This window comes from Amphichorda felina (assembly GCF_050947745.1).
Source record: "Amphichorda felina strain 45539 chromosome Unknown scaffold_9, whole genome shotgun sequence".
In the NCBI taxonomy this organism is placed as follows: domain Eukaryota; kingdom Fungi; phylum Ascomycota; class Sordariomycetes; order Hypocreales; family Bionectriaceae; genus Amphichorda; species Amphichorda felina.
Window position 1 is genome coordinate 2,113,978 of NW_028145041.1, and position 26,829 is coordinate 2,140,806.

The 26,829-nt window shown below is 55.7% G+C and overlaps 8 protein-coding genes across 8 annotated transcripts; 4 read left to right on the forward strand and 4 right to left on the reverse strand.

Annotated features, from left to right (window-relative positions):
- Nucleotides 1-282: 282 nt before the first annotated feature.
- On the reverse strand, nucleotides 283-2,048 carry CET1 (CYTH-like domain-containing protein; the record flags this gene model as incomplete). The annotated part of the gene is made up of 4 exons (XM_083198585.1): nucleotides 283-303; nucleotides 449-925; nucleotides 979-1,801; nucleotides 1,897-2,048. 4 exons carry the CDS (start codon nucleotides 2,046-2,048, stop codon nucleotides 283-285), a joined length of 1,473 nt encoding a protein of 490 aa, XP_083046320.1.
- A 2,188-nt stretch (nucleotides 2,049-4,236) lies between these two features.
- On the forward strand, nucleotides 4,237-7,837 carry RPN2 (proteasome regulatory particle base subunit RPN2 domain-containing protein; the record flags this gene model as incomplete). Its single annotated transcript, XM_083198586.1, has 3 exons — nucleotides 4,237-4,376; nucleotides 4,435-7,351; nucleotides 7,403-7,837. The coding sequence occupies 3 exons, from the start codon at nucleotides 4,237-4,239 to the stop codon at nucleotides 7,835-7,837; spliced, it is 3,492 nt and encodes a 1,163-aa protein (XP_083046321.1).
- Nucleotides 7,838-8,390: 553 nt separating this feature from the next.
- Nucleotides 8,391-10,202, reverse strand: ACO1O0_009236 (Oxidoreductase, molybdopterin-binding domain-containing protein; the record flags this gene model as incomplete). Its single annotated transcript, XM_083198587.1, has 1 exon — nucleotides 8,391-10,202. The coding sequence occupies one exon, from the start codon at nucleotides 10,200-10,202 to the stop codon at nucleotides 8,391-8,393; it is 1,812 nt and encodes a 603-aa protein (XP_083046322.1).
- Nucleotides 10,203-12,279: 2,077 nt separating this feature from the next.
- Nucleotides 12,280-14,310, reverse strand: ACO1O0_009237 (F-box protein; the record flags this gene model as incomplete). The annotated part of the gene is made up of 3 exons (XM_083198588.1): nucleotides 12,280-12,413; nucleotides 12,490-13,860; nucleotides 14,016-14,310. The coding sequence occupies 3 exons, from the start codon at nucleotides 14,308-14,310 to the stop codon at nucleotides 12,280-12,282; spliced, it is 1,800 nt and encodes a 599-aa protein (XP_083046323.1).
- Nucleotides 14,311-18,949: 4,639 nt separating this feature from the next.
- On the reverse strand, nucleotides 18,950-19,943 carry ACO1O0_009238 (uncharacterized protein; the record flags this gene model as incomplete). The annotated part of the gene is made up of 2 exons (XM_083198589.1): nucleotides 18,950-18,988; nucleotides 19,059-19,943. The coding sequence occupies 2 exons, from the start codon at nucleotides 19,941-19,943 to the stop codon at nucleotides 18,950-18,952; spliced, it is 924 nt and encodes a 307-aa protein (XP_083046324.1).
- Nucleotides 19,944-20,906: 963 nt separating this feature from the next.
- On the forward strand, nucleotides 20,907-21,809 carry ACO1O0_009239 (uncharacterized protein; the record flags this gene model as incomplete). The annotated part of the gene is made up of 1 exon (XM_083198590.1): nucleotides 20,907-21,809. One exon carries the CDS (start codon nucleotides 20,907-20,909, stop codon nucleotides 21,807-21,809), a length of 903 nt encoding a protein of 300 aa, XP_083046325.1.
- Nucleotides 21,810-21,972: 163 nt separating this feature from the next.
- On the forward strand, nucleotides 21,973-23,041 carry ACO1O0_009240 (DUF1769 domain-containing protein; the record flags this gene model as incomplete). The annotated part of the gene is made up of 2 exons (XM_083198591.1): nucleotides 21,973-22,742; nucleotides 22,864-23,041. 2 exons carry the CDS (start codon nucleotides 21,973-21,975, stop codon nucleotides 23,039-23,041), a joined length of 948 nt encoding a protein of 315 aa, XP_083046326.1.
- A 1,242-nt stretch (nucleotides 23,042-24,283) lies between these two features.
- On the forward strand, nucleotides 24,284-26,157 carry ACO1O0_009241 (major facilitator superfamily domain-containing protein; the record flags this gene model as incomplete). The annotated part of the gene is made up of 2 exons (XM_083198592.1): nucleotides 24,284-26,086; nucleotides 26,143-26,157. 2 exons carry the CDS (start codon nucleotides 24,284-24,286, stop codon nucleotides 26,155-26,157), a joined length of 1,818 nt encoding a protein of 605 aa, XP_083046327.1.
- Between the last annotated feature and the right edge of the window lie 672 nt (nucleotides 26,158-26,829).

Here is a 26,829-nt window from a genome sequence, read left to right on the forward strand (position 1 = left end):
ATCACTGTACACGTCCTAGGGACAATATTTCTGCCAAAGTTTTGGGGAAAGAAAGATCCTGAAATACCCATTCCCTATTCCTGCCGTCGCGCCCCATCCCTAATCCGTCGAGAGTAAGAAGAGAAATGTCATGCGCCCCATCCCAAAAAGAAAACCCGTATTCATGCCTGTCGTGGGGTGGCGTAGGCCCTGGTGTTTGAATTTGCGAGGGGATCCGATATCAATTCTGATATTCCCTGCTTTTGCGGGCGAGTACGCGAATATTATCTACAAAACCCTCTACTAGTTCTTGGTATCGGTGTTCTGCGCCATCTAGGGCCTTACGGCCTTGGTCAACGAGAACCTCGGGAGCGAGCTCGATTTCAAGCTCGTGCTCTTTTTCTAAACGCGAAGAGTTCTGGTCATTGTTAGCTTAGGATACGAAAACAAGGGAGCTGGACCAACTTACTCCAGGGCCTTGAATTTGCTGGGTGACCTGTGTAAGATCAATCTGGTAGTGGCCATGCCTGTAGCTTAGTCGGTCCTTGTTACGGTCCGGCTGTCTCTCCGACTGGGTTGCTGCCAGCTGCTCTAACTCCTGGACAGAACCGTCCCAGTCCATTTCCAGATTGATGCTGAGGCGGCAGTCCATGGGGCACGACGGCAGGTGGAGGTCGATGTCAGCCACGCGCGCCTTGATGATCTTTCCGAGGACTTCTTTGGTCTTTTGATCGTACGTCAACCGGACTCTGACATTCCTGGCTCGTGATCCTAGACGCGACCGCACGCAACCGGGTATGCGTGAGTGGAGCTCGGGGGGTAGGTCGATGAAGCGATCAATCTCTCGTCGATGCTTGTATTCTAGCTGAACGCGGCCGCTGCCGCCCTGCGGATGAGTCTGTACGACGATTTGGTTGAGGAACTCATTGAAAGATTTGTGGTAGGCCTGGGCAATATTAGTTTCTGAACTCGAGCATGGAGTTGCCCTTCGAAACTTACCTCAGTCATGCTGCTCTTGAAGGCTATCCGACCTGTGTCTTGGAGAATCACTTCGGACTCAACAGCTTTATCCACACGCTGGTTGGTGTCCTTGTCGATGAGCGTCCCCAACTTGGCTTCAATCTCAAATTTGATGCCGCGGCTAGCAATCTCCTGCATATCTTCGCTATTGACGACGTGGACAAAGAGAAAGTCTGCAACCATTCTGGACACTTCTTCGTAGGGGCGAACGCCAGTAATGCTAGCCTCCCATGGCCCCAAGACATCCTGCGTACTGGGTTCCGCTGGCGGAGCAGGCGGAGCAGGCGGAGCAGGCGGAGCAGTAGGTGGAGCAGTAGGCGGAGCAGTAGGCGGCTGCGAGGCACGCGCCTTCTGCTTCTCGGGGGTCTGATGACGACTTGACGGTAGGCCATCAGACTGGCCACCGTTGAGGTGCGAATGCACTCGTTTCTGTAGGACAAAATTGGCGTGTCTCGGAAGCTTCTTTCCCAAAGATCTGATGCTCTGGGCCCAGACGGGGGGTTCGGAGCGACGAATACGCGTCTTGCGTGCCGTGACTGGGCGCTCTAGCTTGGTCGCAGAAGTATTATTTTCTGCAGGGACATGGTCGCCATTGACTTCGCCTGGCGGGGGGCGCTTTTCTTTACGCTCCAGCTCTCCGGGGCTGAGGTCTCTATCCTGAAGCTTCCTTTTAGCCGGCGTCACGGCGCGATCGGAATCGATGGCCATCGGTTCGGGAGCGTATGCTGGCTTGTGATCGCGGTCGATCGAAATGGAACTGCGGTCGGGGTTGCTTGACAAGGACAGAACCCTAGTCTTAGGGCTGACAGAAAGGCTGCTCTCTCGGCCGTGATGTGAAGGGGTTTTTGTGTGGTTTTCAGCGGCGGGGGCGTCGTGTGTCGCGTGTGTGTTAGGCACCCGTGGCACAGAAGAATGTTGAACTGGTAATGGAGGTTGTAATTGAGGCGGAGGCGGTGAAGTTTGAGTTTGCACAACCTGCGCACCTGGGATGGAGGACACACGTTGTTGATAAGGGCTTGATGGCTGCTGTTGTGTTGGTGGTTGCGCATAGGCTGCGTGGCCAACAGTGTGTCTTTGTGTCGCGGACAAAGGTGGCCCTTGAGGAGTGGGAGGCTGCGAGGGTTGCCGATTGTACTCCGTCGGTAAGGGGTGTGTTGCAGCTACGGGGCTACCGCGCACAAAGGGTGGTCCATAGTGTTGCTGGCTGTGTGCTGATGTCGGGGTCGGGGTCGAGTGCGTAGACTGGGAACGCTGATGGGGGTATGGACGAGTCCCGGTAGGAGTCGCGACCGGCGAGGCCTGTGACACATGTCCCGGTTGTTGCGCGTAAGGCCCCGAAGAATAGCTATCCTGCCGTTGCGGCTGATGCGGTTGATAAGGGGCCGGGGGATATTGGTGTCGCATACTGGGGCTCGTGATCTCTTGCACAGGGAACGGGTAGCCTCCCGTTGCACCCGGGGGAGCGGCTGACGGCGTCACGGCGCTTGGTCGATAAGCCGTGGGGGACGGTACCGGAATAGATCCGCTCGGCGATCGAACATCATGGAACGAGTTTGTCGGTTGGAGTGGCGGCGGAGCCTGTCTGGCTGGATAGGGACCAGGCTGCTGGTATGGCGACTGTGGCGGTGGGTACGAGCCGGTGGGAGGCTGTTGTGACGCATGGGTATATTCCTGATGGGCGGGTTTACCAGGCGACTGATGCGCCTGCGGAGCAGGATGGCCGTATTCGCGATAAGGGGGGTATGCGGGTGGACTCTGTTGATGATGTTGTGGAAGCTGATGCGGTTGCTGCTGCGGAGTCGGGGGATGCTTGGACGTCGAGGGGACACGCTCGCGGTCGCGGTCGCGATCTCCTGCGTCGGCGTTATTGAGGACGGAGCGAAGGTCCATTGTGATGCGATGATGAGGCGATTTGTTTAAGTCGATACCGGTATAGGAGGCTCACTATGATTCCAACAGGACCGTGCAGTCGAGCGCAACCGGCGGCGTCTTGTAGAGTATCATCCAATCTCGTGTGCGACTTGCGATCGTAGTGTCGGTGGGGTCAGACTATAACTGGAGCTTGGTGCGCGCTTGATGCAGATGCGATCGAGGCGCAAACAGACATTGTCACGCTACAGCGAGTCCATCAAACGAGGTCGGGGGTATCGCTAGCAGGCTCCAGAAAGCGGGATGCGACACAGCTCAGAGGCAAGATGACAAAGGGCCCAATACAAGGACACAGCAACAGAGGGTCCGAGACGCACAGGCGGAGATGTGGTGCGGTGCGGACGGATCTCAGAAATGTTGGAGGTGGTTGAACAGGGACAAGGCCATGATGGGTGCTTGTGGTGTTGAGGACACAATCGCGACCCAAGCTGTCGTCCACTTTTTTATGGAATTTTTCTGCCGGTGCTCCTCGCATGGACTGCACCAATACCAGAAGCCCCCAAATACAATGACAACCTTCCACTAATTCAATCCAGACTCATCCTAGAAGATACATAGTAATGTTCACAGCTGCAAAGACGGTTGATGATCTGGGTTCAAGGAGCCAAGCAATATTTATCAGGTCTGGTTGCAGCCATTTCCGGCTACGGACGTTCTTAGCTCTCGTACGGAAACACACTCGTACGAAGGCGTCCCACAGCCTCGGAACTTAGCTATTAACTAGTAGGCATTACTTTACCAGTCGGGCTCTACAGGAGATAAAGGACACTTAAACAATGGATGTTCAAACGGATAAATCGATGGCGACCCAAGGTTCATTAAACTGCAACATTGATCCGATCAGGAGGCGGACAATGGCGACATCGACGCCGTCAAATTTCCAGCTTCCCTGCCAAGCTAACCCCAACTCCTCCCAGCGCGCCAGCTGTGAGGCGCGCAGTCACGTGACATTCTTCCCACTTGCACACGAGAGGTGCCTTAGTCAGCCAGTGAGGTGGTCCGTGCTCTCAACGTGCAGCTGGTCTCAGGGTTGCCGTTGTCCCGCTGCCAGGCAGAGCTCTGCCTGACGTGTTGTTGCGTGAGGTGGATCAGCTCTGTCGACAAGCATCCATTATCTTCTCTCCATCGTCATCACCGCGACCAGCTCCTGACAACCTTGTCGGACCACCACCTCTGTCTCCTCGCTCGCTGCCATCGCAGCGTGACACAAATTTTGCTGGGGCCATCGTGAACTCAGCTCCGAAACTCGAACCTCGCACTCTCGCCACCTCTACCCTAACCGCAACATTGTCGCAAGACCCTTCAATCATGCCTGGGCTTGTGTCGGCCACGGGCGTCCTCGCCTTCCTCGCCGAAGAGGAGCCTGAGCTCAAGGTCTTCGCCCTCCAGACTCTTAACGATGATATCGATACCGTCTGGACAGAAGTTGCCGGCTCTCTGAGCCAAATGTATGGCTCCTACCTGCCGTGTGTCCCTTCTCCCTCGAGGCTAACCCACCATCATCAGTGAGGCCCTTTACGAAGACGAATCCTTCCCCGAGCGCCAACTCGCCGCCCTCGTCCTCGCAAAGGTTTACTACCATCTCCAGGCCTACGATGATAGCATGATTTTTGCCCTCGCCGCCGGCGACCTTTTCAAGCTTGACTCGCCGGGTGAGTTCGAGGAGACCATAATCTCCAAGTGTGTCGACAGGTATATTGCCGTCACATCTGCCAAGAACACCGCACCTGCCGTCTCTAAGATCTCTGACCTGCCTGAACTCACCACAACATTCTCGAGCATGACGGATGGCATTGTCTCGTCTCCAACCACGCCTTTCTCCCACAAAGCGCTCCCGCCAAAGTCGCTCCTCTCCCGTGATTCCATCGACAACACCATCATGGATGCCACCTTTCAACCAGCAGCCAAGGACGGACGTTCCGGCTCCATTGCCCAGCTTCCCGACCAGGCGACGGAAGCAGCCCTTCAAAGGGTCATTGACCGGCTATTCGAGAGCTGCCTAAAGGAGGGTCGATACAGGCAGGTTGTGGGTATCGCGGTCGAGGCCAAGAATCTTGATGTCCTACGTCGAGTCATTAAGCGTGCCAGCGAGGATGAAAAGCACTCCAAGGTCAATACTCAGGATGGCACTCAGGGTCCCGCGGAGGACCTGATGGACTATACCCTCGGCATTTGCATGGACATTGTGCAGGAGAGAGGGTTCCGCCATGCTATTCTACGTCTGATCCTGGATCTCCTCAACGAGATTCCCAACCCCGACTACTTCTCCATCGCCAAGTGTGTGGTCTACCTGAACTCGGATGAGGAGGCGTCCCGAATGCTCCAGAAGCTCGTCGACAATGGAGATCGCACCTCAATTGCTAACGCCTACCAAATCGCTTTCGATCTCTACGACAACGGCACGCAAGAGTTTCTCGGCAAGGTTTTATCGGCACTTCCTTCTGGAGAACCTCCTAAGAAAGATGCCCCTGCCCAAGAGGGAGATGACGAGAATAAGTCTCTCCTGGAGAACCAGCAGCAGTCACCAGAGAATGAACTGCCGGAGGAGGTCGCCAAGGTTTACCGTAACATTCGGTCGATCCTGGACGGCTCTAAAACGATCCGCCTCAACCTCGAATTCCTGTACCGCAACAACCGCACAGACCAAAGCATCCTCAACAAGGTGCGCGATAGTCTCGAAGGACGGAACTCCATCTTCCACAGTGCTGTGACCTTCTGCAACGCCTTCATGAACCAGGGAACCACAAATGACAAGTTTTTCCGCGATAATCTAGATTGGCTCGGCAAGGCGGTCAACTGGTCCAAGTTCACTGCGACTGCCGCGCTTGGCGTCATGCACAGAGGCAACCTTACTCAATCTCGCAAGCTTCTTGAGCCTTACCTCCCTAGGGCAGGAGGTCTTGGAAGTGGTTCTGTCTATAGCCAGGGAGGCGCCCTCTACGCCTACGGCCTAATCCATGCTAACCATGGAGCTGACGCGCTTGAATACCTCAAGACTCAGTTTAGCCAAGCCGAAGACGAGGTCCTCCAGCATGGTGGCGCTCTGGGCTTAGGTATTGCCGGCATGGGTACTGGGGACAGCGAAATTCTTGACAAGCTTAAGGAGATACTGTTCCAAGACTCCGCCCTCAATGGAGAGGCCGTCGGTCTTGCCATGGGTCTCATCATGTTGGGCACTGGCAACACAAAGGCAATCGAGGACATGATCACCTACGCTCATGAGACCACTCACGAGAAGATTGTTCGTGGTGTTGCTATGGGTATGGCCCTCATCATGTATGGGCGCCAAGAGGGTGCCGATGTCTTGATTGAAGGCCTACTCAATGATCCTGACCCGACTCTCCGATACGGTGGTATTATGACCGTCGCCCTAGCTTACTGTGGCACCGGAAGCAACAAGGCCATTCGTAAGCTCCTGCACGTTGCGGTTAGCGATGTTAACGACGATGTTCGTCGCATCGCTGTTATGAGCTTGGGCTTCATTCTCTTCCGCAAGCCAGGAAGTGTGCCTAGAATGGTGGAGCTGCTCTCGGAGTCGTACAACCCACACGTGCGGTACGGGTCTGCCATGGCTCTCGGTATCTCCTGCGCTGGTACTGGCTTGGATGAGGCCATCGACCTTTTGGAGCCTATGATGAAGGACCCGACCGACTTCGTTCGCCAGGGTGCACTTATTTCACTGGCCATGATCATGGTGCAGCAGAATGAGGTCATGAACCCCAAGGTCTCCGCTATCCGCAAGACCTTGAAGAAGGTGGTTGGTGACCGACACGAGGATGCCATGACAAAATTCGGTGCTGCACTTGCTCTTGGTATCATCGATGCTGGCGGTCGGAACTGCACCATCGGCTTGCAGACCCAAACGGGCAATCTCAACATGGCCGGCATTGTGGGCATGGCAGTGTTCACGCAGTACTGGTACTGGTTCCCATTCACTCACTTCCTGTCCCTCAGCTTCTCGCCCACGTCCATCATTGGACTGGACCACGAGCTTGAGATTCCTGAATTCAAATTCCACTGTGCCGCGCGTCAGAGCCTGTTTGACTACCCACCGGAGCAGGAGGTCAAGGCCGAGGAGGGCCCGGCCCTGATTGCCACCGCCATTCTGTCTACAACAGCACAGGCTAAGCGTCGAGCACAGAAGAAGGAACGTGCCCAAAGGAGGGAAAGCATGGATATCGACACGCCAGCACCTAAGAGTGGCGGTGACAAGATGGACGTGGATGAGGACAAGGAAAAGAAGGAGGACGCTAAGGATAAGAAGGAGGGGGAGGACAAGGATGCCGCGGCCTCTACTACGGACACTAAGAAGAAACCCGAGAAGGAGAAGATTGGTTTCGACATTGAGAACATGAGCCGAGTTCTCCCCAGCCAGCTCAAGTACATCAGCTTCCCGTCTGGACGGTACAAGCCCGTCAAGAAGGTACGTGTTAGCCCGAGTTTTAGTCTCGGAAATAGTACTAACAAGTCGCAGCCTACGGGAGGCCCGCTCCTGCTCGATGACACTCAGCCCAATGAGCCTAAGTCTCTCATTGAGGAGAAATTGAAGAAAGTGACGACGGAGCGCGCCCCGGTGGCTGGACAGCAAGGCCAGCGCGGCGGTGCAGGTGGCAGGCCTGGCACTCCGGGACGATCCATCCTGGACGGTCTCGTGGACCCCACGCGTGGCGGGTCCACCGGTAACCCCATGGTGGATCAACTTCTGCGCGGAGCAGGAGGACGGTCGTTCGGCGGGCTCGGAGATATTCCTTTCACTCCCGGGGGCGACGATACCCCTGGATCGGGAGCGGCAGCGGCGGCCGGCGTTCTGACTGCCGTTGATGAAGACAACGAAGGCGACGAGGAGGCCAAGGTGCCAGACAACTTTGAGTACTTCTCGGACGGTGGCAGCGACGAGGATGAGGACTAAGAATCTCTCAAGGACGAGAACTAGGAAGGTCCCATCCCGAGGGACTAGGAGGGTCTTTGATGGTTCAACCAGGCAGGGGGCGAGGTTGACAAGAGCCAGCGAACATTTTACGGCCCTTTACCCTGCTCTCTGATCTTGTACCCTGTGTATCTGTACCATACAACAAGTTAGAAGAGGTTTGGGGGAGTCGACATGTATACTACATGCATAGACAGGCTACTTGATTTGGGGAAGGTAGATTCAACAAGCAGCATCATAACATAATTTGTGTCTCTGCGAGTTTCTTGCACTAACTAATCGATGTTTTCTATTACCGTATTACTTTTTTTCAAACACCAGGGGGCTTCGCCTTATTCCTCTCTATCTACGGATACAACGCCAATCCAAGTGCCAGATGCTTTACGCCCTAACTAGATGAGAAAACATGAACATCCATCTTGTGGCTCTAAAACATATGATTACAAGTCAATCAAGCGCTTTGGGAAACAATTGGCTAGGTTTGCACCTATTCGGCCTCTGGGTGTGTTCTTTAGGAGCTCCGGTTGCTCTCCACTCATGACTTCTTCGGTCCCGAAGCACAGTCGGTGCACACGCGCACGCGATGCCACGCCGAGGTCAGGTTACCCCTTATGTTCCACGTTGCTGCGTAGCTCTCGGGCTGTGTGTTGTACGACTCGTCCGTGGCTTTGACGACTAGAGTCGTGCACATCTTACCCGAACTTGCGTCACGCTCGTCACCAGCGGATGTGCCCTTTCGGAAGGCTTCCTGTGGCACAGTACCGTTGAAGCGCCAGCGCTTCCAGGACCAGGTGGCATTGCCCATGCACTGCTCAGACGAACCCGAACAGTCAGGTAGGAGCTTGGCCTGGGACCAGGTCTGCCCACCATCGAGGGAAACGTCCACGCGGACGATGGCGCGGCCGCCGCCCGAGTAAGCGTAGCCGCCGAGGGAGACGAATTGGCCTTGCTCATCAACTGTGGTGTTGGGCGCGTCCGTGCTGCCGCTATCGCCTAGCTTGACAGTCGTGATGGCGCTCTGTACAGGCATTTCCTGGATTGCCGGGGCAGTGTCCCAGTCGACGCTAGTCTGGTTGGGGCCGAAACATTTATAGTCTCTACGCTGCCACTGGCTGGGACTTTCCTCGTCGCTGAGAGTGATGCGTTTTAGCCACTTGACAGAGCGGGCGGCCACATTTCCAGGAACTATGGATCGCAGGGGGAAGCCGTGGTCCGGGGGGAGCGGTTCGCCATTCATTCCCCAAGCAAGGAGTACGTCGCCGTATGGGTCAGTGGCTTTGCGGATGGGGATGCTCGCAGCGTAGGCTTCCATGGCAGAGAAATGGACGTGCTTGACCTCTTCGTCGTCCGAGGGAGAGAAGCCGGCATCGGCGAGCACATCGGCCAGGAGAACACCCTCCCACGTGGCATTGGAGATGGCGCCTGTATCCCAGGGCAGGCCGTTGGCTTTGCGTTTCGACTCTTTGCTCATGTTGGAGCGGCGGTTGCCCGAGCACTGGAGGACGGCAGTGACGGTGCGCTTGGGGAAGCGCTCCTTTAGCTCGCTTAACGTATATGACTTTGTAGAACCGTCGGGAAGCTCGATGGTGAGGGTATGCTCGTCGGGTTTATCGACGGTGGGCACCCACATGTGATTGCGCACGTAGAAGAGGTCATTAGGCGTCAGAAAGGAGCCATCGAGAGCGTACCCCGGGGACTCTGCGTTTCGCGGCTTCTCTGTGAGAGTCATGAGGTCGGGGTGGCGCTTGGGGTCGTCAGAGAAGGGGTCTTGGACGTCGTCACTGATGGCTGGTTTCGATCCGTCTGGGGTCAGGTCGGCAGCGTGGACGTAGCCTATTAGGTATTGGGCGAGAATATCATAGACGTATTGGTTCTTGTGGATAGAGAAGATGTCCCAGTATTGATCGATGGAGCCTCCAGCGGCGCGAAGGATGACATCGCCACCAGGGTGGGCGGGAACCCAGTCAGTGATATCGTAGACCTTGTTGCCGTGAATAACCCAGGGATTGGGAGAGTCGCCATCGTGCTTTCGGATCTCGTCGAGACGATAGCGAGGAAGTTCGGGATCACCGACGGTATTCTGGGTTTCATGCGCATCGAGCAGTGCTGGGGGTGCGTAGTACAGGCTAAGGGCGGTGGAGATGAGCCCAACTCCGGCCAGGAGCACAATTGACCTAGACGGGGGAAGTCGCCTGGGCGGTGCTGCTCTGTTGGAGTTCACCGCCCATCTAGGTGGCGATGCCCTGAAGCAGCGGCATTGTGTTATCGACGTCGAGGGTCTGGAGGCGGTCGAAGGGTTCGAGCGGAGCAGCCGCTGGGCGAGACGGGCGGTCGGCCGGGAATTCATGGTGAGGGCCGCGGGAGGAGGAGTCTAAACAAAAGAGAGGAGGTTCCCGCGAGGATCATCAAGGCATGGCAGCAGTGGTGACAGCGTAGTCGTGTTGCATGGGCGGCGGAGGGCGAAGAGGATGGTGGTGACTCGTGAGGGAGGCTCGAGAGGGAGGCTCGAGAGGGAGGCTCGAGATGGTACGGCGTGGTGCGATGGGGGAGTTGGTTTGGGCAGATAAGGGGGAAGAGAGGAGGCTATGAACAGAACAGCGGGGCGGTAGACGGAAGAAGAAACGGGAGTGATAAAGGCGGAAGGAGAGAGCGGGAACAGCTGGGCCACATGACGCCGGCGGTGATGGGCAGGGTCGGCGACCAGGAACAGTACCAGGAACCCCAGGAATCAGTGTCTCTGAAGCGGGTTTCCGACCGATGGAAGCCGCCAGTTGAAGAGGAAGTCGGGCGAGTCTCATGATGCTGGCCTGCTGCTATGTGTCAAGCCGACAGCGCCCATTGGCTGAATTGGCCCAATTGGCCGTCTTGGGCAATGGCTTGCTGCGCCAACGAGTCAATGTGCTTTGCTGCTGCCCTGCATTACCCTGTACCTCGCCTGCTGCTGCACTGGTGCGTGCACTGCTGTACGTAACAGTTACGGATCGTCGGCACCACCCACCACCTGTTGGCCGACCTCGCCGACCCGTCACCAGCTGCCTCGCCGACGGTCCGACATGGAACGTCGTTAGTATTATTATCCGTACTACTAGTACGGATAGTATTACCTACTATGCAAACACATCCAATGGCTGTCGCATCTCGGCCACTAGGCACGGCGGGATCGCTGACCGGACCGTCGCCTCGGATCAAAGAGCCCCAGCATCAGCCACACATAGGTCATGGCCCAACAAGTATCGTATTAGAAAGGACAGACAGTGCCCCTCTATTCTGCATCATCTCTAGACGACTTTCCCCAAGCTGCATCACTCAACCACCTACTCCTGTCCCCGTCCAGACGGACACTGCAAAAAAAAAAAAAAAAACCCCCAGTGCTTCCCTCCCCGAGCCCCATCCTCCTCGGCCCCACCCGCTCCGCTGAACCACCAGCTTCCGCTTCAAGTTCCGACGACCGACGACCGTATTATCATGGAAACCGATAAAGCACCATGAAAACCACTTCCAGGGGCATGGCTAGTTGTTCCGCCCCTGGAGATGCATACCCGCCCCCTCACCACCGGTCCCGTCACCAGGACGACGACGACCACCACCACCATCACTACTACTATATTTATCATCTTCGCCGGTGCTGCTCACCATCCCCGAGCAATTGTCGTATTTCCTCGAGACTAGGCCTTGTTCCTCGGCAACCAGATCAGCCGCGATAGAGGACAGGGGCGCCGGGAGAAGCCCCGTAAGGCTATAGAAGCTGGTCCGCATCATCGGCTCTTCAGTAGGATCCCTTTACGTGTCGACTCCTCTTGATGCTGGTGCGATCGCCTTCCCAGGTCAAGCAGCAGCATAGGCCACTTCCCATAAATAATACCGTCGGCATCATGCGGGGAGCCCGAGAATAACTCAAGACTGGAGCCAAGTCTTTGCTAATGCCTCTGCCTGTAGCTAATACTGGGAGGCTGAGCACACCAGAACAAGGTTGGAGAGAATTCGACTGCACCACATGACGGTATGATCCTCAAAAAAGCATAGTTCGTAGAGTTAAAAGCATCTTGGCATGACTTGGCTTTCTTGGTCAAGACCCAGCCGCCCCCAAGGCGAATTTCTCAGGGGTAGTGACCAAGGTGGTAGACACCGGCCGCGACATCGTTCAAGCAAGAGGGTGGATTCAAAACTGGCACGACCTATGAATACCATGATTACCGTAAGTTGCTTTTAAATATCCGCCATCAGATTCAAATATAGCCACTGGGGAGCGGGTTCGTATGGTGAAACCTGTCCGCCATACCCGTGCACCCTAACCTTAGCCTTGTTCTGTGTAGGTAGAACTTGGATGGTTTTCTTTAGATTAGCTACTGAACATGGCTAACGTTATAGAAGCTTTCCTTTGAACCTTTTCTCGACATGCTGGTATTTGGTTTCTAGTAACTACCTCATGGACGATGACTAGGATCCAAGTGTTCGTCAATATTCACTCTCTCAAAGAAACTGATGTGCCCAAACCCAACCCAGTATTGTGCCAAGCGGTCAGGTCCGATCAGCAGTAGTTGGCTCTCAATGAACTTGTCTGAAGAAGAATCGGTTAGCAGCTATAAGCAATGGGTGTGATAGTAAGAACATCTTACCTTGGACGAACCCCGTACCTGCTACATGCCCTTTACTTTTAACCACTCTGACTCCGGCAAACGGCGGCTCCGAGGCCAGGCCGATGAAGCCGTCCTGTCCCAGATCATCCGCCACGAAGGTGTACTCGCCACGCGGGACGTTGGGATCTCCGGTGAGCTTAATCGCCTCCAATCGTCCACGATAGATCCTAGCGTCGAGCTTGCGCTTCTCCCACTGCTCGTCGGTCTCACCGGGCACCCTCACGAGATCGAGCTCGGCGTCAGTGGCAGGGGGGTCATCTGGTTGGTTGATGAGAAGGAACTCGCAGCCGTGCCCCGAGTAATCCCCAACCCAGATTCCCCGCCAGGGCTTCGTAGGGGTAGGTGTGTACAGAGCAGGGTCCAGCGTAGAGTATGTCGTAACCTCCTCTCCAATGCGGGCACCAACTGGACCAGCCCCGAGGGCCCCGACAAGGCCAGTACCCCCGGGCTGAAAAGCAGCCTGGAGGGGTATGACACCGGCAAACCCGCCCATCTGGTCGATACCGATGCCACCACCATAGACCGGAGCGCCGGTCAATTGAATCCATCGCCGAATGCGGAAGGTCTGATCCGACACCTCGGATCGGCGACGTGGCCGATCCTCGGGGCTTAGATGGCGCATGTCTCCGCTAGAACGAACACCTGCCGCATGGTGGCACGCCGGCACCACCGGAGGAGGCCAAATATGCCCGTATGGGTAGTCATCTGACAGCATGGCTTCTGCATCCTCATGGCTCAGAGGTTTGGTCAGGAGGAAGTTGCTGTACATTTGTTGAAGTCGGGCATCGAGCACCATTGGGATCTCGTCGGCGAAACGATTGGCCCCGGGACGCGCCGAGAAGCCGCCATCATCCCTTCTATCACCAACCCTAAACTGGAGGACTGGCTTGTCTAGATGTAGTTTGACAATGGGTTGGAAGCAGTGAATCACAACCTGGTTGTCCGCCTGCCAATGCTCATATGATGTTCCGTTACTGACGGCCAACATGTCGAACCCTTCGATACAGCCGCGGCGGGGATCGTAGCGCACAAGGACGAGCCTTCCTGTCAAATCGCGATCGCAAAACCAAATCTTGTACTTAGGCAAGAACCACATGCGGTCGTACTCGGCGTAGAGTTCGTGGAAGCTCTTGCAGGGATAGGGAGTGCTAACAGTCACTCCGGGAACGTGATCCTGGACAATTGGTTGCCAAATGACATCGGATAAAGCATGGCCACAAAGTGCGCGGCACGTGGCCGCTACAGAGGTAAGGTCGCATGGTGATAGGTAGGAGAAGATCAAATCGACTAGCTCAGGAGGCATTGAAAGAAATGGCGAGGTTGTGGAAGGCATTTCCACTAGAGTATCGTCGGCGCCGCTGCCGATACCTAATAACGTGTCAGTCAGTCACATCGCCGTTGCTACATCATGCTGAAGATATGCTGCTAAGCACGCAGCCAACTCGGTCCCGAATTTGCGGGCTTCGAGTATTGTGATGTAGGTATTGCGCCAGGCGGATAGCTTCGAGGCCGCAGGAACGTACCTTCTCTACTTTTATCTCTCGCATCAGGTCGACGGTAAACTTGGTCGCGCGCTCTACTCGTGGGACGGGGAGGATACCGAAAGCTCCGGCCAGCAACTCCCTCGATGATGTCGAGGTTGGCCTCGTTTTCTGGATTCAGGCCACCGTAGTTGTCTGGCGATGTGACAGCAAGAGTAGGCACAAATGGGAACTCTGACAGGCGAGCGGCTGGGCTATGGACCGAAGAATGATCTGCTTCCGACGATCCTGGCGTCTCTACTGGAGCCTTGGACCTTGATGGGCCTGGGTCATCCATGCCTAAGTTGGCCAAGTCAAGTCGGACAAATTGGCAAAGTGATGGGTCGTAACTAGCCTAGGAAGGGAAGTACTTATGAAAACCGGCCAAGAACTGGGCAGGACTGATAAGATTAAATAATAAAGCCGGTTATACTAATTCCCAAGGTATCTGGGTAAGTACCGTGGATAAATGGGCGGGTCCCGGTTGGGGCGTACGGAAGGGCGAGGGTGACTTTTCGATTCACACCTGGATGACGGGCATGGTCAAGTTGTTAAAGAACGTGGCGTGGGTGTTAGGGGTGACCAACGGGAAAGGGCGCTGTAATGCCAGACCTGCATGCGTTAGGGGAGTTTCCCAACCTGCAGAGTCTCAAAAAAAATCGAGAACTAGTGTCCAAGAAATGCACCATACCTGTGCCCTGAGACCCCTGGTTACACAGGAAAGTTGCAACGAGCTGAGATTCAGCTGCAAGATCTTCTGATAAACCGGAAAATACGAAGTCCCTAATGCATGGAGGGAATGCTCCATGCAGTGTTGGGAATTGGTTGGTGGCGGCTGGTTACATAGGAGATGATGGAAGGGATCCGCCCGGCATGGTGTCTGTTGGTCTGCTGGGGCCCTTTTGTTCTGGCCGAGTTGGCCGCGGAGAGTCGATGCCACCCAATAGGACCCACGATGCTCAGTTGGGCAGGCCTTGGGAGGTTGGGCGGCGTCCGAGTAGGTACTTTTACCAGGTACGGCGGCGCGTCGCAGTGGAATAGGAATAGAGGCAAAGTGGTGATACCGCAAGGGCCAAGGTGAGAAAGTAGCGTCGGGCGGTGTGTCGTGACGTTGAGGGGTGAGGACCGCGAGGTACTAATGGGTGGTTAATGCGAGATGGTGAGGTCACCGACCCCGGCGGCCAAGAGAGTCCAGATTCCGGCATCACGCCTTGCCTCAGTGCTGGCAGCGCGCGCTTGCCCAGTTGATCCATGGCATCCATGGATTTTCCGGGAGCCCAGCCGGTCGGGCAGGTGCTGCCAATGGCGGCCCGTCGTTTTTAGCGGGGGTGTTGCCTCAAAGGCTCCAAGGTCAACTGTACGACAGCCTGTAGGCTCCCGCTTTGACCACCGCCACAACATGGGATTCCCGAAATCAGCAATTCCAACTACTCCGTATTACTTCGTACTCGTACTAAATTTCTCAAATGGAACATGCTCCTGGGCAAATTACCTGAGTAAGCCGCAATCTAAGGTCCGTGGACACATTGCTACCAGTCTGCCTTACCAAACCTGAGCCTGACCGACCCCCCGGTCTCGGCGCCCACCCTAGTATCAAATTGAATCAAAAGGGCCAAGCAACGCATGCCCAGTCAACTTCGTGTGAACCTTTGTTGGCCGCTGCTCTTTTTCGGAGCTTGACACATCGGGCAGGACTCTACTCCGTACGAGTACATATGATACCAGGAAGTGGAGTCTTGGCATCGTTGAATTCCAGCCAAGGTTCCTTACTCTTATGAGGCTGCAAGTGTTGAAATAACCTAATCTCGACCCTTTGGCCCAATCGCGGGCATTTCTTCCATCACCAGGGCTCTGCAGATGAAACGATAGAGGGTCCTAAAAGATCAGGGTAATGGTATCCGTAACTTGATCAATACTTTATAACGAGACGATTGTCTCTTTCCCTTGGGACGAATCCCCAAAAAAAACTTTATTAATAGTTTTAGCGTCACTGATGATACCTGGGCCTCAAATCTACAGGTACTTCACGAAGTCCCCAGGCGACGGTTTTCGAGCTAACATGAGTGCCAGTACCAATTCTAACGAGCTCAAGAGCTACAGCCAATCTCGATTAATAGAACTACTAGTACTAGTACTGTCTGTTACTTGCAGTAGCAATAGCACCGAGTATATCACCTACCTTCCTTGAAGTTGCAATGCGTCCAAGTCTTCATGGGCCCAGGATGGCGGTATTGTTTCATCCTCGAGGTACACGGCAGGTCGACGCCCCTCAGCAGCAGACAAAAGACCCAGCAATGCCTAGTCGTGACACAGGCGCCAGGGACTTTTTATCCAGCAGGGACAAGTATAGCCGAGCGGCTCGAACTGAGCTCCAAGTTAGAGTTGTAGCTAAGGGTCTTGGAGCTACAGCCGAGGAGGCTCTAACAGTCTAAAAGGCCCTGCAGGTAGCAATGAAGCACAAGATACATGAGTTCTGAGACTTCGAGATGTGATAATGAGAGTAACAGCGCGTGATCCCGCCGGAACTGGAAGCTAGAGTTTGCTATTATTAGCTGTGGTTGCATGGGTTGATACACGTAGTACTTGGCCGACCCGTTTTACAGTATGGCTGGCCAGTCGCAGCCAGAACTGTGGTTGCTCCTCATCTTGGCTGTATCTGCAGCCTCAATTCTTGGCCTCGGGGTTCGGAGTGCTACGGTGCGTACGAGTAGTCCATCGGGATGTGGACATGGATCCCTCGTCCGGAAGTGAGCGGAAACGAGACGGGGCTCTCCATGATTTTTCAGAACCTCTTGCAAGGCAGGAAGTTGCGGCGTCGCCTGAGTTTTCACTTTGCAGGTGGAAGTGCTCCACCAAAGAAGCTCCTTGCAGAGCCTCAACGGATTTTATCCCAACGGTAGCCGATGCGGGTACGAATAGGAAAGGCATCCATGGGGTCTGGGTCGGCATCGGTCTCAAACTCGAGCCCATCCTCTCCGCACTTTTTTGCAACTGCAACTCCAGGGTCCTTGGCCCACCATCCCTTCACTAACAAAGCACGCCTGCCTCATCTAGGCATATTTGCTACATTTTCATATAAACACAATTTTATTCAGATCGCCGTCATCACGGAAAGAACCTGATCCGAGACTAACTTGTTCATTATAGTTAGTATTGGCTAACGGTCGAGGCAACGTCGATATTTAGCCGAAAACCAAGGCCCTAGGAGAAGCATTGACGAAGCCACAACGACGTGTCCTGCCACAAGAAGCAAATCCATCCCCAACTCCTGAAATCAGCTGGTCAGCCACCTGCCGGCCACGAACCGGCATTCGTCTGACAATCGGCACTACTCCAGCCACTGGGGAAGCAGCACTGCAGTCCTCTGATACGCCTTCCGAGTTGGGACTGGGGCTCGCCAGTGGAAGGCGCCACGCGCAGCGCTGGCACTTGCCTGACTTGCGTATATGCACCGCACGTCTAGGCTCGGCATCTGGTAGGCCCAGGACACACACATCGGGGAAAAAACCTTGAAATCTTCCCCAGCATATATCCCCATGCGAACCGACAAACTCCGTTGCATCGAACGCGAGCCACACCGGTGAACCCCGACCCCCCTGAATATCCACCGTTCCGTCTCTCGGGCCGCAGTCTGCCAGCACCGGGATCAGCGTCCGGGATCAGCATCCGGGATCAGCATCCGGGGCCGCCAGCCGACGCCACCTCGCTATGGCTTCCCTACTGTCGCTCGTTTCCGAGCTTCTACCCATGGTTATGCCTGCTTCGGTGGATATTGTACGTGCCAGTGACCTCGAACCGACCCATCCCACGGTGGAAGGTCCCGTCATTCAGCGCCAGGTAGTCGTCAACAAGTGTGACAGGATGTGCACTTCCGGTTCGTTTGGGTCTTATCCCTTCACCAGACCGGCCAAGACTAAAGCCTGTTACTAGTGCTCACTATCCGGCCCAGGTCCTCTACTTGCATTCGGCATAACAGCGAGCAAGGTGAGAAGGAGTCTTCCATTCACACTTTTCTACCACTAATCTATATGTATTCTAAGATGCTATCATGTACCTTGTGTCTGGCTCAAGCGTGATTCTTGTTAAGCATGGGTTCGACGATAATTTAAAGAGGCACGAGCTGTCCCAAGGAGATTCTATCTTCGTTCCTGCTTGGACAGAGCACCAAGCATGTAATGACACTGATGAGGACGCCAGTTGGTTGGTAATACAGAGCGGTGCTCGGCCAGTCGGCGCAGACTTGGTTGACTGGGGAGGCGCTGAAGCCGCAACCCGTGGCTAGATCAACATGCAGAGCCGAAATTGCTTGCTCAGTGTGCTGCCGCACGGCCCTTCTGCCACGCTGTATACACTTGCTGCTCCCCTGTGGGGTTTTATCAAAGCGGTGGCTGCGTTATATTCAGAGCCCTATCAAGCCGTACAGTAAGACCTGACCAGTTGAACCACCTTCTTAAAGCTTGCCGGGTCGTCAAACACTTGCGCATGATCAAGGTCCGGAAAGATTGCTACCTCGATATCTGTTGAGTCGCCCGTGGAACTTGAATTCTTGCCTCGACCTGCGGCCGTCGACAAGTATTGGGCAACAGAGGGAGTATCAACGATTAGATCTCGGCCTGATAAACATACCGCTACGCGGCGAGTCCCTTGCACAGTCTCCCCTGCTAGCGAATCCACCAGCTGGTCTCTCCAGATGATATTTTGCCGCCAGAAGAAATGGCGACTCAAGCAGTGTGCCACACCAGGATCCGTGCTGGCAAAATACCACAGCTGCCACTCATTTGCTCCATTTGGGCCTCGGCGGGTGAAGTTGTAGGCCACATGGGGTAAGTGCAGCATAATGGTTACCGGATCTATCAGCACAACGGAGGAAACCCGACGCTGCATGGCTGGATCATTAAGCATGTGGGTAGTGAGGACAGAGCCATAAGAGTGCGACACTAGTCCGAAATTGTCCCAACCATGGTGATCGAGTATAGCTGCCATCTGGTGCACAAATTCTGATCGGGCGAGCGGCGGAGCGGTGAGGCGGAAAGATATGGGCAAAACCTCAATGGCGAGGATGCCCACACCTTTCCCATTTCGATTCTGGGCCGCATGGACATCGATCAGAAACCGTATGTACGGCAAAAGACCGATGCCAATGCCGTGGAAAAACACGATGGGCAAGGTGTCGGCGCCGCATTCATGGGGCTGGAACCAATAGCTGAGGTTGGGCGCTGGGGAGTGTCTCCTTGCCACTAGGTTCTGAGGGCGCGGAGGAAATATCTGTCCGTTGTTTCCCGGGGAGTGAGCATGATACTGAAAGCCATGCCAAGCCAGGAACATGTGCGTGAACTGATCAGCGAAGAAAACCACAGTGTACCATGCCAGTCCCCGGTATGCGGTTTCGGCGCCATCGAGCGTAAGACGGAGAGACTTGGCTGGGCCACGGCCTTGTGGAAGACTCTTGCCGAGGCCCTTTTCGATCTTGGAGATGTATCCATCGATTTCCTTGTCGATGGCGTGCGCATCATGGTCTACTTCTGTCACATCCATGTCGAAGAATCCCCAGAGGAGGAATTCCCTCACATTTTCGCGGCGAATGTCGCTGAGATTGGCCCCCAGAAACCAACCCCGGAGATATGATTCCATCGACGGGGTGTTGACGAGGCATTTGTCGAACAGCTCCTGTCTTTCCACACGAGGGAGAGGATCTGGATGATCAGCCGGGAGTTTTAAGCGCGTTTGAAATGGCCGCCATGCGAAAACATAGAAGACGGCTTCGGCTATGAGAAGCCCGTACAAGATCCAGGTCGGGGCAAGGCTCCATGCTGAGGCGCCGTGACGGGAGTACTGGACAGCAATCCCTATAGCGTAGAAGAGCGGCATGAACCGGAAAGCAACGATGGATATGCGGATGAATACCCACTCAGCAGTGGAAGTGCCAATCATGGTGAACAAAGGTCTTTTCGACAGTCTGAATCGCACGAGGGGATTGTGTCGAGCGAGGGACCCGACGATGCGGGTGAGTCAGGGTAGGATAAGCAGGGGTTAGGTGTATGGACCATTCATTCCATGTACAAGACTTTAGAGAGAACACGAAGGAAGAGACTATGTCTGTTTGCGTTCACTTCAACCTTTGTCGCATTTGAAATCGTTGAGCCTGCGAAGACGATGTGCTGATGTTGGGATGGGTGTGAAGGAGTTACAGGGATCGGTAAGCCAACAAATCGTCAGGCTCACATGACGTAGTTGTCATGGCTCACCAAAACATGTATTTGTACATACAAATCCACTCTTGAGACAAAACATGCAGAAATGGGAGCGAAAATAAGAAAACTTGTTTATTCAGTTCTGATAACAGTAGTTTACTTTAGGAAAAACTGCGTTTGATTATTTACGGAATCTTATAATATGCCTTGGTCGAAGTCCAAATGTATTACCGCCACGCATATATACTTTGGTGAGGTAGATAGACCACGATATAAATATAGTCTCTACAGGCATTAGTATAAGATATTGTGCATGGTTTGTTCTTGAAGAAACAAAGCATGACTGAAATCGACCCCAAGTAGTGTTGTTTTTGAGATATTGAGAGTCGGCAACAACTTCATAATCGAGGACTCGGCTGGGGGGCAATGAAGTTTGCAGCTTATTTGACGATACACAGCAGCTGGATTTCTCTGTCAGTGATAGAAATCCCAGAGGCGTTTCTTACCATCAGGCTATAAGTGGACGCCACGCAGGCCTTGTACTACCTTTCCTAAGGTGACACAAGCCATTTTTAAAGATGCCCTCGTCTGGACGACCAGGGAAAGCAAAGATGGTGGCCTTACTTCAGGCTTGGGAGAAAATAAATCCCTAGAGGCCTGATTCCGAAGACAAGAAGCCATTTGAATATCTCAAGTCGACGTTATGGGCCATCGGTTCGACGCATACGGTGGGCTCGCCCTGGATCCGACCCTGAGTTTCGACAACTACCACGATGTCGAGCACCTGCTTCCAACGGAATTCGTGAGCTTCTCCATCGAGTGCGTCTGCTGTCGTAACAGTACCGCCGCGGGCAACGCACACCCGCTGATCCCCACGCACCGGGATCCGTCCGTGGCCACCGGCCCGCTCAGTATCCCAGACACGTCCTCCCACCAGATCCACATGCCGCTGATCCTGCCCTGCGGCCACATCGCCGGCTGGTCGTGCCTAGAGACGGAGCCCACGGGACGATGCCCGGCCTGCCGCGTTATCTGGTGCCGCGACCGCGCGGGCAGTCTATGCCATCACCCCATCGGCATCAACCCCTTCCGCAGCGTCAGCGCCATGACGCCCGGCGAGGCGCCCTGGCTGTTGCCGCGCGGGGCGCACATGCCCGAGCGATGCCGCAGGTGCGTGACGCTGGACGCGCTGCTCGAGCTCACGGGGCTGGCACGGGGGCCAGCAACGACGGCGGCGACGGCGACGCTCGAAGAGGACGGCGGTGCGGTGCTACTGCGGCGGTGCGTGTATGCGACGGACGGGGTGCTGGGAGGGTTCCTGGCGGGCGACGAACTACGGCCGTTTGTGACGCTGGATATCGCGGCGGAACCGGCGCTGATCCCGGGGGGCCTGCTGGACGAGGTGCGGCGCAGAGAGGAGGCGATCCGGGCACGGTTTGAGGGGATGACGCCGCTGGCAGAGACGGAGGTTGTCGGGGCGGCGAGGGGGGTGGGATTCGGGTTTCGCGTGACAGGACTCGTGAGGCCGGAGGGGGAGCAGGAGGGGGTGGGCGAAGGGGTGGTGGATGTGCGTAATGAAAGGTGGAAGTGGGCTGAGGTGACATAAAGATGAGGCGGTGGAAGAGGAGGTGGAGGGCTGGAGGGCGGCCAATCATGGTGGTGGCGGGCCAAACGACCAGGTCAACGTCAAAAAGTGCTTTCAACTTTTTTATTGCACAAGCTCAGTACTCGTAATTCACCCAAGCTTATCAATCAAAGTTTACCAAGCCATGGCCGAGAAGTATATTCTGCGCATCACAGCTGGGCCGAGCTACGATGCAGCGCACCACGTCGAGGTGCCTGTCAACACGCCCCAGCCCGTGCGCATATCCAGCCATCTCGCCGACATCGAGCTCAATGTGCGCATTCGGGACTATCGAGGCCTGCCTCGGGGTGCGCCAGCCTCCTCTCCGTACTTTGATTCGGAGCCCCATGCGTACAACCAGGACAAGTACAGCATCTGCTTTCGATTCACCCCCAAGGCGCCCAAGACAAGTGGTGGCAACGAGGTGGATGGAGAAGAAGAAAGCAGCAGCGGTATCTCGGGCTTGGATCTGCAGTTCGGCAATGACTTTGACCGGCCAATACGCGACCGCCTGCCACGGGGGTTCAACAAGGCCCTGGGCATCGTCCGCTGGTGGATTGACCCCGGGCTCGATGGGGACATCTATGCAGACCAGCCGTACTTGTATGGCCCTGCCCTCAGCTCCTTTAACACACTGAGCATAGGGCCTGCGAGCTTCGATGAGACTAAGGGAGGTCTCTGGGTTGAGGAGGGCGGGGATGCCGGTGTGCGGGAGGCGTTGGGCATGCCGGGCGATGCAAAGACTCGCATGAAGTGGGCGCTGAGCGACGACGTCAAGGGCCGGTGGGTGTACGAGTACGGCCAGACGTACGCCGTCGACTTTTTCAACCCCTACATCGACTTTGCCAACTTTTCCCTGCGCCTACCGGGGTTTCAGCTGCCGGTGCTCAAATACTGGGACGGCCAGGCTCTACGGTAAGCATGACTCCCTCCCAGTCTCCGTACCTAGCTTGCGTCTGCTTGATTTGGTGTTGTTGATGCGTTGCTTTCCTTGCGGCGATTCCAGGACAATGCCCAGGCGCTCACATACGCTCAGGTATGTTTTGCGGAACAAGGCGACAGGGGACGTCTATTTGGCCATATGCTTCACGATACACCTCAAAGAGGATGTCGATGAAGAGGGTAACATTCGGGAAGAGTCCGAGCCGCCTTTACTAGCGGAGGCTGAACTGGGAAAGTATGAGATACAGACGAGTGCAGATGACGTAGATTGAGGAGCCGGTACGGAGTACTCGCATTCATCACACAAGACTTGAAGCCACCCGAGTCGGCATAGGATGCCGAACAACAGACTGGTGGGGGTATCGTCTGCATGGAGCGTAGGGGTCACCTAATGTTGTACAGCGCCGCTAATCAAGCATGGTTTTCGCCGCGCTCGGGTCTATCTATGAATCTCTGCTCACACTTGGGCCTCGGGCCTTGGGTTGCTTCACCAGATATCCAAGATGTGTGGGGGCCGATATCCGGTTGCTAAGCTCGGTCATCACATCTCGATCTGGACAACCTCATCTTGGGCATCCAACCCCGACGCCTTCACGTGCCAACAGCCGCGCCAAGCGGTGTAGCTCTGGTAACCCCTTGAGCTCAGGGACGCAGCATTCAACTATTATGGGGCCCGAAGTCGGCACGTTGCGTGGGATCGCACCAATGGCGGTAATAGGCGGGAATACCCTGAAGCTCGAGATTGACTTTGGCCGCAGGAAGATGCCAGCGAATGGCGTCAACCCGGTGACAACACCGTTCAGAACTAACTCCGTGGCAAGTCTCATCACCTGCTTATTGCCGCTGTTATGCCCCATGGGCCGTGTGACGAGTCCCATCATCCATGCTCCGCAACCTCGCGAGTAGCCGCATGCGGAGGTTGAAGGTGTTGATCTAGCCTTGGCATTCCAAACGGAGCGTCATCTCCTAGGCAGCTTGAGCCGGTATACGACGGGACGAGGACGCAAGGAGGGCGTAAATCAACAGCACTGAATAATGTTAATAGTGCCCTCTTTGGTCTTCGGCAACTGCGCGGTATATCACATGCGGGCGCAACTTGGTGACGCGGGCGAAATCGGCGCAATTCCTCCTGCCTGACAGCTTGGCTTATTACCAAAGACTTCGCAGGTTTCCAGAAGAGTGCAGGAGATGCATGGCCAGGTGGAGAAGAGAAAAAATGACCATGTTATTCCCGATGGCCCTTGCCGGGTTAGGGAACCGGGGGGGGTTATCTTGGTGGATATTCTCTCTTATTTCCATTCTCCTCCACACCAGCTTCGCCTTGCTCATTAATCGTCTTGCCCGAGTCAAAAACCCATGGCTTCCCGATGACACGAGTGAGTGGGAGAACGCATAGCAAGTAACAGATTGCGTGGCTATCCAACCCCTGGTGCTCCCGTTCCACCACCACCTGGTATTGACTTATACGGGAACCAACCGTCTGCCCTACCGAAGCGTGGTTTTATTACGGGGCCATGCCGGTCTCCGAGAAACCGTCTCCGGCCGCTGGCGATGGGCTCGAGAGCCATAAGGGAGATGCTCACTTTGACGAAATCGGGAAGCTGAAGCAAGGGGCCGTGGATGTGGAAAAATCCACCGGGGACCAGCAGCCGCTCAGCGACAACACCCCCATCTCGTACCTCTACCTGTCTTTAGACTCCTGCCTACCATCGCCAGCCCGTCAGGCAGACAATGCCCCCCCGCCAAATCTTAGATCCTATACGTCCCCACTGACATGGAGCCAACCCCGGAAGTTCGTCGGCCTAGCTCTGGGCTGTATCGCAACGTTCCTGACGGCCTACTGTGCCGGGTCCTATGCACCACCATCGCGCCTCATGGCCCACGACCTTGACACCAGCCAGACAGCTGTCCTTGTCGGCATCAGCACTTTCTGCGCCGGCTTTGCTCTGGCGCCTATGGTCCTCGCCCCCGTATCCGAGATATGGGGGCGGTACCCCGTGTTAGTCCTCGCCGGTGCTATCACCGTCCTCTTCCAGGGTGTCTGTGGTGTCGTCGTCAACTTGGCCGGCATGCTCGTCTGCCGCTTCTTCGTCGGCTGCGGCGCCAGCGTCTTCAGCTCCGTGGTGGGTGGAGTGCTGGCCGACCTGTGGAACAAGGAGGACCGCAACACGCCCATGGCGCTCTTCAGCGGAGCCGTGCTCATGGGTACGGGAGCGGGACCGCTGGTGTCGGCCGCCATGGTCAGCATCATGGATGATGGCACGCGCACGTGGAAGTGGTCCTTCTGGCATCAGGCCATCACCAACGGCCTGCTGCTGCTCTCACTCATTGTCTTCTTCCGCGAGACGAGGGCGTCCGTGCTGCTCTCGCGCAAGGCCCGGAAGCTGAACCAGTGGTACGAGGCGCTGGAGCAGGAGGGCATCTACGGTGTCTGGATCCGCGACGCAGATACCGAAGGCCTAGTCAGGGGGTCCGAGTCCTCGGCCGACTCCAGCAACGAAGACGCCGTTGATGGGGGTGATACATCCTGCACCCTCAAGCGCATCCGGTGGAAAGTCAAGGCCGACGAAGAGCGCGCCTCGCTAGGCACCATGATGGCCACATCCGTCATGCGACCCTTCTACATGCTAGTCACCGAGCCCGTCGTCTTCTGGTTCTCCCTCTGGGCCGCCTTTGCCTGGGGCATTCTCTACCTGGCCTTTGCCGTCGTCTCCTACCTACATGTCGACGACTTCAACGCCGCCTGCCGCTCCTACATTGCCATGATGGTCGGCGCCACCGTCGCCACCGCCGTGAGCATCTGGCAGGAGGAGCTCTTGAGCCACCCGGGGTGGCGACGCGACGCTCCCCACGACCGGAACTCCGACTCCCGGTTCTGGGCCCTCATGCGCAAGCGTTTCCCCGCCGACGCGCCCGAAGCCCGCCTGTACTTCTCGTGCTTTACCTCCTTTCTCCTCCCGGGGGGCCTCTTCGGTGCCTTCATGGTCCCGCAGACGAGCTCCCCTGACGACAGGGGCACGTCCCTCGCCATCGGCATCGGCTTCGCCACCTGGGGCATCTACTCGGTCTACCTGGCCGCCTTCAACTACCTTGCCGACACGTACCACATGTATGCGTCCAGTGCGCTGGCAGCGAACAGCTTCTGCCGCAACGTCGTGGCCGGTAGTTTCCCCGTCATCACAGCCATCATGTTTGACAACTTGGGAATCCGGGGCGCAGGCGGTATGCTGGCGGGGCTGGCGACAGCGCTGACGGCGACGCCGTGGGTGTTGGTGTTCTGGGGTGCCAGGATCCGGGCAAGGAGCAAGATGGCGATTGTAAGTGGACGACACATCGTGCCTTATGGAGATCCACCCTGCTAACATTGTTCCAGTTGTTGGAGAAGTAGATTCTATCCGCTGTATAGAACGGGAGCCGTTGGATGACGCAGCCAGCGTTCACCGGCGCACGAATTGACAGCATCATGAAGGCGAGCAACATGGAAACTGAAGCAAGAAATATAGAACCTAAAGCGAGTAACATAGAAGCGGATACATTGGGGCAATTTTCTGCGATACAACAATAGAGATAGAGATGAGCTACTGTTTACAACGCAGACGAAGCCTGTCGCGTGAGCGCTCTCCTGGCCTTGTCATTTCCCACGCCGCATTTCTCGAGCAACTTCTTGATCTTTCCCGTCTTGTTGATCTCCGAGCCTGAATTCCTAGCCGACTCGGATAGACTGCTCGAGCTTGGAAATCCCATACCACGGTCCTTGGGCCGTGGCCTCAGCTCACGGCCTTTGTCCATCCGAGGCAAAGATAGGCTCCCGTCATAGTGTACGACTGGCGGAGGGGGCATCAGTCGGTTGTCGCAACTGCAAGCTCCCGTCGGTGTATCGTAGTCTACTCTTACAGGTAATCCGCCACCAGTGTCAATCCAGGAGCTCTGTCCTTTGAGCCTCGGCCACGCAGAGCCGGATGGCGCCAGTCTGTATGCATACCTACCGTCGTCCCCTGGGAACAGCATCGCCACAAACTGTCTTGTGTACGCCTCGCTAAAGCCGCACATCCGTAAGGAT